Source organism: Hippocampus comes, unplaced genomic scaffold (assembly GCF_001891065.2).
Source record: "Hippocampus comes isolate QL1 unplaced genomic scaffold, H_comes_QL1_v1.1 scaffold2, whole genome shotgun sequence".
Lineage (NCBI taxonomy): Eukaryota > Metazoa > Chordata > Actinopteri > Syngnathiformes > Syngnathidae > Hippocampus > Hippocampus comes.
In genome coordinates, this window is record NW_017805139.1 from 2,467,672 (window position 1) to 2,477,378 (window position 9,707).

Below are 9,707 nucleotides of genomic sequence, written 5' to 3' on the forward strand. Positions count from 1 at the left end.
GCCAGATATCAATGAAGCGAATGCTGAATTTGACTCCCCAGGCCAAAGTGGACCCCTGCCACGAAGAATAAAAATAAAAAATAGCGGTAGCACAAAGAAGAAAAATAAAAAATAGCGGTAAGAAGAAAAAGAGAAGAAAATGATAGAAGAGAGAACAGAAAATGGAGAAACGTAGTGACAATCTGGAGAAAAGTGGTTCGAAGATCGGCCAGGTTAACCGGCAGCTGATGAGAAGTTATGATGTAATTTACATTTCAAAAACCAGAAGCCATTCATTTACGAATGTGATTGCACTTTAGATTTGAATGAGGCAAAATAACATGCTTTTTCTCTCAAATATATTGTTATAATCATTTGTTTCAGATGTACTGTAATTATTTTCTGTATAAAATTAATTTGGTGTTCAAAAGGTCTTTTTTCAAACTTGAGTCTTGAAAAGGAGGGGGTCGTCTTATAATCAAGGCCGTCTTATATTCAGGCCAATACAGTTTATAACAATGTTTTTAAATATTTTAATAAAGGTTTGATGCTCAGAGTAGGCAAACGAGTAGAATGGCTGACCTCAATCCAATTGAGCATGCGATTCACTTGCTGAAGACAAAACGGAAGGGAAAACTGAAGACTGTTGCAGTAGAGGCCTGGCAGAGCATCACCAAGGTTGAAACCCAGCGTCCGGTGATGTCAGACTTCAGACTGACATTGTCTTTGTGACCAAGTATTCGAAAGTTTCATTTCTGGTTGTTAATATGTTCCATTACTTTTGGTCCCTAAAATAGTGGAAGACATACAGGCAAACCGTTGTACTTCCTACAGCGTTCCACCTGCTTAGGATGTAAATCCCCTCAAAGCTGAAAGTCTGCAGTTAAATGCACATCTCGTTCATTTCATTTCAAAGCATTTGTGCGGGTGTTCAAAGCCCAAAAAATGGGAATTGTCCATGTTCCAATATTGAATGGACCTGACTGTGTGTAAAATTCTACTCAGTAACATCGACAGAGGTACTCAACACTCTGTACTTGTGTAGTCTCTGCAATTGTGTAAACATACATAAATAAAAATCCAATCCAACAAACAGAATGGCAAAAGTATGACACAAGCCCCACTACCATTAGTGAAAAAGGAAAAAAAATGTTTCTGGTGAATCGATACACAACTTGTTTTAATAAAAGGGAAGATAAAAAATGTATCTGCAGACAAAATAGACTCATATCAAGTCCTTGGATCTGAAAAAACAGAATCCACATTGTACTTCCCACCACTTAATATCCCAAACTCTCTTCTGAAGAGATTCTGCACTGAAGCAGACGCCAGAAATGTTCTGCAGTGTCTGAAGCAGAACAAGAACAGTGAGCTGATGGATCCGAAGTGTAAACAGACGATCACCAAGAGACAGATCACGCAGAACACAGGTAGATACACACACACACACACACACACACACACACACACACACACACACACACACGCGCCTGAGCAAGCATGGCCATGCAGCTTTTGAAGAAGCCGACTGAAATCTGAATCGACACCATCGTCCAGACTACAGGTTGAACCCAGTGTTAAGGAAAGCGTGCCGAGCTGACATTCCCAAATTCTGCCAATCCATCCTGAACAAGGCGAGCGAGGACACCGAGCTGGAGGGTCAGGTGATCGCCTGCCTCAAGCTCAAATATGCCGATCAGGTCAGTCCAATAAACGGGCATGTCCCATCCCTGTGCAAGGCAAAGCCGGACTTTCCTATCACAACGCCTGTCATGTGCCGCTTCGGTTTAGAGATTGTCTCCAGACTGTGAAGACCAGATCAGAGTTATTCTCCAGGAGTCGGCGCTGGACTACAGACTGGACCCACAGCTGCAGATGCACTGCTCGGATGAGGTACGCCCGTCATTCGGAAGCTGGACTTTTTCATTCCGAGGTTCCCTTATCTTGCGCTTCCTCCCCTCAGATCTCCTGGCTTTGTGCGGAGGAGGCCGCTGTTCAGGAGCAGACCGGTCAGGTAGAGGAGTGTCTGAAAGTCAACCTGCTCAAGATCAAACAGGAGGCCTGTAAAAAGGTGCTGAATGTGTCACTGAAAAAAATTCCCATGATATTTGAGTACTCGATGCCCACAGCTCACTCAGGGGGGGTCAGCTATGAATTTTGAAACAATGTTCATTGGAAACGGCTCTACGCTACTATAAAGGTCAAGATCTTTGTTCATTGGATTCTTGTGTGCAGGAGGTTTTTAACATGCTCAAGCGGAGTAAAGCAGACATCTTTGTGGACCCGGTCCTCCACACAGCCTGCGCCTTGGACCTCAAACATCACTGTGCCGCTATCCCGCCTGGAAGAGGAAGACGTGGGTGCTCTCACACAATCATTGCGACGCACTTTTTGCTTCAAATATGAACAAAGTGACAGGACGAGGGCCTGCTGGTGTTCTTTTTCTTCTCACCATGCAGAGATGTCATGTTTGATGGAAGCACTGCAGGACAAGCGAGTTCGTCTGCAGCCCGAGTGTAAGAAAAGACTTCAGGATCGCATCGACATGTGGAGCTACGCGGCGAAGGTAACCACTAGAACTGGGGTGTCAAACACATTTTTGTCACGGGCCACATTGTAGTGACCGTTTCCCTTGGAGGGCCATTAGGACTGTGAAAACATATGAAGAAGTCAAGATAGTGGATCATTCGACTATTGTTTAAGTTAGTGTAATGAGGGGTTTGGTCACCAGAAAATGCCGAGAATATCAACCCTATTTATCACATATGAGAAGTAGAATTCTTTTGGACAGATTTTAGCAATCATTGTAGAAATTGACACGTTTGATTTGCTTTCGCGGGCCACAAAAAATGAGGTGGTGGGCCAGATCTGGCCCTCGGGCCTTGAGTTTGACACCTGTGCACTAGAAGGAGCCATTTTCGCTTTGATGAAATCCTTTTTATCAGCGGGACAGGAAAGTCAATCCAATAAGATTAGTTGCGAGAAACTGTATAATTTGAAAAAGACTATTTTTATTTCACACAAAGATAAGTAAAAAAAGGACAAAGGTACCAAGCGGGACAAATTTTTCAAGCAAACAATTGTTCCACCCAATCTTCACATCTCACATTTGTCACAAGGTGAAGTCCGCCTACATTTGCCACAAGTAAATTTGCCACAGGCTGCACAACGGCGAGTACTTCTGTTCTTATTGCAGTGTAAGTGTGCCTGGCACTTATTCTTTTTCTACTGACTCTCAACTTTCATCTTACGGCTCAGCTGTTTACGCTCTTCCACTTGTATTTTTTCCTGCATCAGTCTCCTTTTGCGCGCCTCTGAAAGCTCAGTGGCTAAGTACCCACTCGTTAATGATGAGTACTTAAGAATGCAATGGACAGTAATTAGGGTGTGACACATATTTGGTTTCTGTGGGGGGGGGGGGGACAGAGTGGAGACACTTGAGTGTCCCTCTTATAGGAGTCTGAATGATTATAAAAAATATTTCCCTGTAAAATGTAAAACAACGGCCAGTAGTGTCTTCCTCACGTGCCCCCCCTGTGGTGCATCAGTAATGGCGCCATTTACAAAACAAAGGCAGTTCTTCACACCTTTGCCTGGATGTTAGCCCTTATACTCTGACCCACAGTGGGATCGTCTTGGGGGAGATCCCAGGATAATCAAAAAGGGAGGACCGTGGGGTGCGGGTGTGAAGCCCCCATTCCACTGAGCCGCAAACAATAGCGAGTGTTTTCGAAGATAGCGAAAGTTGCAATCTTGTCAAGGTTCATTCAAGGTCGCCAATGTTCGCCAAACGGTCGTCAGACGCCTGGACGTTTCTTTCAAGTTCAAAATTTCCTTGCAACAAGAAAACACACCAAGACTTCTTGGTGAACAATTGAAATAAAATAAAGCCTGACCTGCCAATCGACCGAAATAAATCTGCTCTTATGTGTCTTCTAGGTGGCACCAGCGGAGGGTTTATCAGATCTGGCAGTGCAGGTGATGACCTCGCCCTCAAAGAACTACATCCTGCTCATGATCGCACTGAGCCTGTGCGTCCTCTTCCTGTTGGGGCTGCTGTGCGGTCGAATCACCAAGCACGTGATGAGGGAACTGAAGGACCGGTAGAAGCCAGAGAAGCTCCGTCACCTGCTTCACCTCTTCGTCCTTGTCCTCTTCCACCTCAGTCTGCCACCAACCAACATGCCCAGTGCCAACACCAGTGCAACACACGTGGTCCTCCTCTTTTCAAGCTTCGCTGTAATATTGCCCAACAGAGAATTTCTAGCCAAATCAAAGCTATTTTTTTTTCCCCAGCAGTGTTTACTCTGAAATTCCCTCCTACGCCCGCAACCTTTTCTTGAGGATGTCTTTTTGAGTTGGACATGATATTTAAAAAAAAAAAAAAAAAAAAAAAAAAAGCACTGCTTGTGGCGTGACTAAGGACCGCTGAGGTTAGGACTCTTAGTTTTTGGTCATGTTTAAAGAACACTGGAGCATGCAGCGCCTCATTTCCTTTGAAGAGACGTCAAACAGCAGCTTGAGATGTCGAGGCAAACTTGCAGACGTTTTGCTGTCGCTTTCAACCAATTTCGGATTAATTCAGATGATGAGGCCCGTCCTCTTTGCTTGTGTACAGGATCTGCTTTGGCTCGCCACATGAGGCTAACACTCACAAAGATCAAACTGCTCATTGTGATCATGCCAATTAATATTTTGTTTTATTTCAATGCCTTTTTTTTTTGTATTGTTGATTGTTTTCAATGAGATTTGCATTTGTGAAGCCAAACAATGCAGTACAAAGTCTACACAGACCGCAGTGCAGATAGGGCTTTGCTGTATTTCATGTCGACTGTATTTAATATCTGATCACTGGAGTGGAAGCCAAAATTGTTTGGGGGTGTTGAGACTCGTTTCCACATAGTTTCCTGCCTTCAAATCCCGTCACTCATCACAACGCAGAAAACAAAAGGCATCCTGCTCTTACCACATCTGTCAGCATTGCTTTATGGAAAATTTGATGACACAATTCTTATTTTTCTGCAGAATTATGACACAGTTGCATTATATACACACACACCAAACTTGTAACATTGACTCCCTGATGAGGAAAAACAATCGTCAATTATTTAATAATGCCTCGTCACGATAAGCCTCTAACATGATCTTGCCGTTCAAGAGCAACATCTTCTCCTCAGCTGCTTTCACGGAAAACCGTTTCAGCATTTATGTCGATATCCAACTCAAGTTTTCATTCACAATATGAGTTGAGCGCTTTCAATAAAGTCATCGGAACATTTATTCAATAACCGACTCTTTGCATTGGTGTCTTGAGATACGAGGTTCCTTTGTTCCATGACCATACTCATAACTCAAAGCATTCATATCGCAAATCATCTTTGCGCATTGAAATGAATGGAAAGGCCAAGAATCTGTTGCAGTCCCTCCCAAAAAGAAAACATCTTGGATTTTGATTAAAGAGATATAACACACTAAAATGTACTTCATAACAACATAAAGTGATGACATAATTAAATAGAATACATTGAAATTAAACCGTTTTTGACACACTTATTGCTTTAATTGAATGGACATCGTGTTGCTCTTTCTGATGTGTGGTTGTAGTATAATTCAGACCTACAGAGGAGATACACACCTCTCAGTAACCTGCAGTATTAACTGTTCTTCACCGAGGATAAGGAACATATGCCTGTTAGTCTTGTAATTGATGGTGTTTGTTAATCTGTCGATGGTGTTTCTGGTTAATAGCATTGAGCTAGCAGATTTCCAGCAAATGTTATGTGGTTGTTTAAATTACAAAAAGTGTAATTGTATTTTATGTTTAGTTTGACAGCTTCTATCTCCAAAAACTCATTAATTCGGGTCACTCATGTCTCAAGGCACCATTGAAGCATTTGAGGATATCGGCTAAATGCTCAAGACTTGCCATAAATGCTGTGTGAGCATTTATTTGCAGGGCAAGTTTATATTCTTAATTCGGTGCAGTCATAAGATAGCGAAATTAATGCTCAATCGGCTTTATCAGGGGCAAATCAGGCTCAAATTATAGACCCAATTATGTATCTGTGTCCACCTTGCTTTAGAACAAGTAGAGGGATGATCTTCTTTTTCTATTACAGCCACCTGAGTGAAGAGAACCTTGAAGAGAATGAACTTCCATGCTTTCACTCTCGACAATTTTTCATGGTCATCATCACAAACATTTCAGCCAGCAGTTTCTGTCAGCAATTATACACACCTAAAATGCTGTTTTCATCAGTGTTCGAGGTATTTTGTTTTGACGTGGTGGGTCTAATGTTGTTAAATCTTGCGAGTCTACATAAACTGACACGTAACTGGCTGACATTGTCTCCCGCTTTACGATGAGTCGTGTTAAAGCATCAATGCTCATGTCGCCTTCAGCAATGATAAGCAGCATCTGCAAATCTTGCTCCTCCTTCACGCACCGCACTTGGACAACTGCAGACGTGTAATATTGAATCAGGAAAAATAAGTGGCACAATAATCAATCATTCTGTCAACAATTTCCATTTGAAATGTGAGCATTTGTTGCGATGTAATCTGCACCTTTTGTGTATATGACATGATTCGTGTATTCCCGTTGGATTGAGCAGTGCAGTGTTTGTTTTGTACTCTGCCAGACATGATACCGTGGTCGCGAAGATTGAAACGTTTCATGCCGTTATTGCACAACGAGCAACTTGGGGTACGTTCCCCCCGGTGGCAACTTTGTTCCTGGAGAAAGGGTTCAACGTCCGACACTTTGCTGGGTATGCCGTCCCAAAATAATCCAGGACAAATTCTAACCTCAAATTGAAAATGAAGATGAACATGAAGAAATCTGGGAACTCACTTCACACGCTTATTTCAGTTTTTATGATTCCGCGTGATTGTCTATGTATCAAAAGTTCTAAGGAAAAACAATCAAACGTTCTAAGGAAAAAGACAAATATAAAAAAAAAAATGTTTGAATGCAAATATACAAAGGTGTATGTTGTTTTCAGATCACAAGTAATGTGAATATGGAGCAGTTACTGAGATTTCATTTTGCTGAACAGATAAGTCAATTTCATAAAATTGTCTGCACATTTTCCTAACTTTGCTTCAGTATGTCTTTTTAACAAAGAAAAGATAATGCTCCATTTTGATCAACGTGTGAGAGGTGTCAGTTTAAAATGTGTTTGCTTTTTGGGGTTGAACGTTCTGGTTTTAAAATAAAATACTGAGATACTGTACACCGATGTAGGTATGTACAAAATGTAACATGAAGGCCAGTGAAAATGTATTGTAGAAAGATCTTTATTGTTGCTTTTTACAACTTGATGCGCTGTACAGAATACACAGTGAGGGAAGAAAGGACTCTGAAATGGGTGCAGACGCTTTTAAATGATGTTAGAAAGGTTATAGTCATTAAGTTAATACAATGAAATTATGACAAATGTCAAACTTGCCACAAGCCTAAACCCAGAGTCTTAAATGGAAACATTTAACAAGCGCGCTACATGTTTGCACGGCAACTTAAACCACACCAAAGTTTGACACTTAAATCAGCAGAGATCAAATGAAGACTAGTCCCCCAGCATCAATAAAGTCAAGGAAACCAGAAAGATGGAAAAAAAAAAAAAAAAGCCATTACACGCAGCTATAAGATAGAACAGGTCAAGTGAATGCAGTGTCACAATCAACATTAACGTGCCGTAGATTCATTAAAAAGTGAAGCTCAAGAGGGGAAGGGAGGGTGGCAGATTCACTGAATTCATGTCACAAATATCCTCCGGAAACTGCTCCTGGGAACAAATACACATTTGTGCATCCTCTGCTGAGATGACGGCAGGCCTTGAGCACAGCACCGTCAGTCAGCAGGCGATGTCATCCCTCAGACAGACAGGAGGGAAGAAAAACCAAAGTGAAGCAATCTATAGCTGAACTCAAACTTCACCTAAAATACTCTTTTGGTTTGAAACATATATTTGACTTTTAAATATAACTTTATGTTTACAATATTTCATTGGATTTTAGTGTTGAAAAACGATGACTGTAAAGTTCATTGTGGCAATTTATCATGGGATGCCACTCATATGTTGCCACAAGTTAGCTTAGCTTATCTTTGAACCTGGCTAGCATGCGAGCTACCGTGCGTAGCGTCCTACTGACTTGACGTCGGACTCTATTCTGACAATCTAGAAACGTATGATGAAGTTAGGTGGCTGCTCCCTCGAGATGAGGGATTTCTTCTTTCATGAAATGCGCATGCAAAACGATAAGTCTCGAGAACATGTAAATCCGAGCATCACAGTTTGGAACCAAACCGGTTTCATATCTTTCGGTGATTCTTTCTATGTTTTGTGCTCAACAGAAAAATAAAGAAGGAAAAAAACAACAACTCAGTGATGAGTTTTACACATTAATTCGGAATTGTCCAAACGTGCCGCCATGGCAGCACTGATCGTTTTGGGATTGGTCCTGGCATCTTGAGTTTCGTTGTACCATCGGCCATGTGGACGGCGAGGGCGGGTCATCAGGAAGCACCCAGCTGGACGTAATTGGCGGGATAGAGGCCCACTTGGCCGCTGCTCAGCTGTCCTTTACACCAGCCCTGCTCGTCTTCCTCGCCCAGCTTCAGCAGCTCGTCACCTGAAAGAATGGAGACAAACATTCACTCCCAAGCATGTTTGTTTCGACGTATGGATTCCCATTCACACCCAGGTATAAAAGCACCTACAGTAACTCGCATTTGAAACTGACCACTGACAGTCATATCCAAAACACTGAAACCAACAAGCTGCCAAAATAAGAACTGTTATAATCCATTTTTCTGAAAGGTGGTGTCCCTGTGCTTGTGTGCACCTGTGCAATTAGCAATGAATCACCGTGCTGGCCAGATGGGAAAAAAAAAACAAAAGAAGAAGAAAAAATAAATAACGCAAGGTAACAAAATCTGTTACCTTTAAGTATGTGAAGTAAAGTATGCTTTGACTACTACCCATACGTTAGCAACAAAAAAAGAAAAACAATTTAATAAATGAAGGGACACATGAAAAACATTCCTTGAAAAGTTGCTTTTTATAAAATAAAATAATTGTTTTTCCACTCAACACATATGCATTTGTTATATTAGTATTGACCTTAGTTCCTGTATTGTTTGTGTGCGTGTGTGTATATATATATATTAGCAACAAAAAAAGAAAAACAATTTAATAAATGAAGGGACACATGAAAAACATTCCTTGAAAAGTTGCTTTTTATAAAATAAAATAATTGTTTTTCCACTCAACACATATGCATTTGTTATATTAGTATTGACCTTAGTTCCTGTATTGTTTGTGTGCGTGTGTGTATATATATATATGTATGTATACATATATATTTTTAGCGCAGAGCAATTTCCCGGAGTCTTCACGGAGACTTCAGAGTTGTCTACCGCTGACGAAGCTTCTGTGAGAGAAGCGAAACGTCCTTTTTTGTTTTTTTGTTTTTTACCCACAGATACAGATGACGACTGACGGAACCCTTTCTACGATGGAACTTTCCTGTACGACTGAGAGCCTCCACAAGATGATGAGAACGGGAGGCCAGCCCCAATGAATGAAATGCTGAGCGAGGCAGCAACTGACCTGAAAGCTAAGATCATGGCGAGAATGAAAGCTGGGCAACCTAGAAACCGATTACAACGACTATGTGAAGTACCACCTGAAAGTCTCATGGAAAGTGTGAATGCAGCACTGAAA

General features: G+C 41.5%; 2 protein-coding genes across 6 annotated transcripts in view; one reads left to right on the forward strand and one right to left on the reverse strand.

Annotated features, from left to right (window-relative positions):
* The window catches only part of LOC109514327 (Golgi apparatus protein 1-like), a 34,451-nt gene extending 29,180 nt beyond the window's left edge, over nucleotides 1-5,271 (forward strand). For both annotated transcript variants that reach the window (XM_019867300.1, XM_019867301.1), the window contains one exon: nucleotides 3,919-5,271. In XM_019867300.1, the coding sequence (XP_019722859.1) occupies nucleotides 3,919-4,086 (168 nt within the window). In that variant the 3' untranslated portion in view covers nucleotides 4,087-5,271. The remainder of the gene's footprint in view (nucleotides 1-3,918) is intronic.
* Nucleotides 5,272-7,262: 1,991 nt separating this feature from the next.
* The window catches only part of pacsin3 (protein kinase C and casein kinase substrate in neurons 3), a 32,056-nt gene continuing 29,611 nt past the window's right edge, over nucleotides 7,263-9,707 (reverse strand). For all 4 annotated transcript variants that reach the window (XM_019867303.1, XM_019867305.1, XM_019867302.1 and 1 more), the window contains one exon: nucleotides 7,263-8,613. In XM_019867303.1, the coding sequence (XP_019722862.1) occupies nucleotides 8,498-8,613 (116 nt within the window). In that variant the 3' untranslated portion in view covers nucleotides 7,263-8,497. The remainder of the gene's footprint in view (nucleotides 8,614-9,707) is intronic.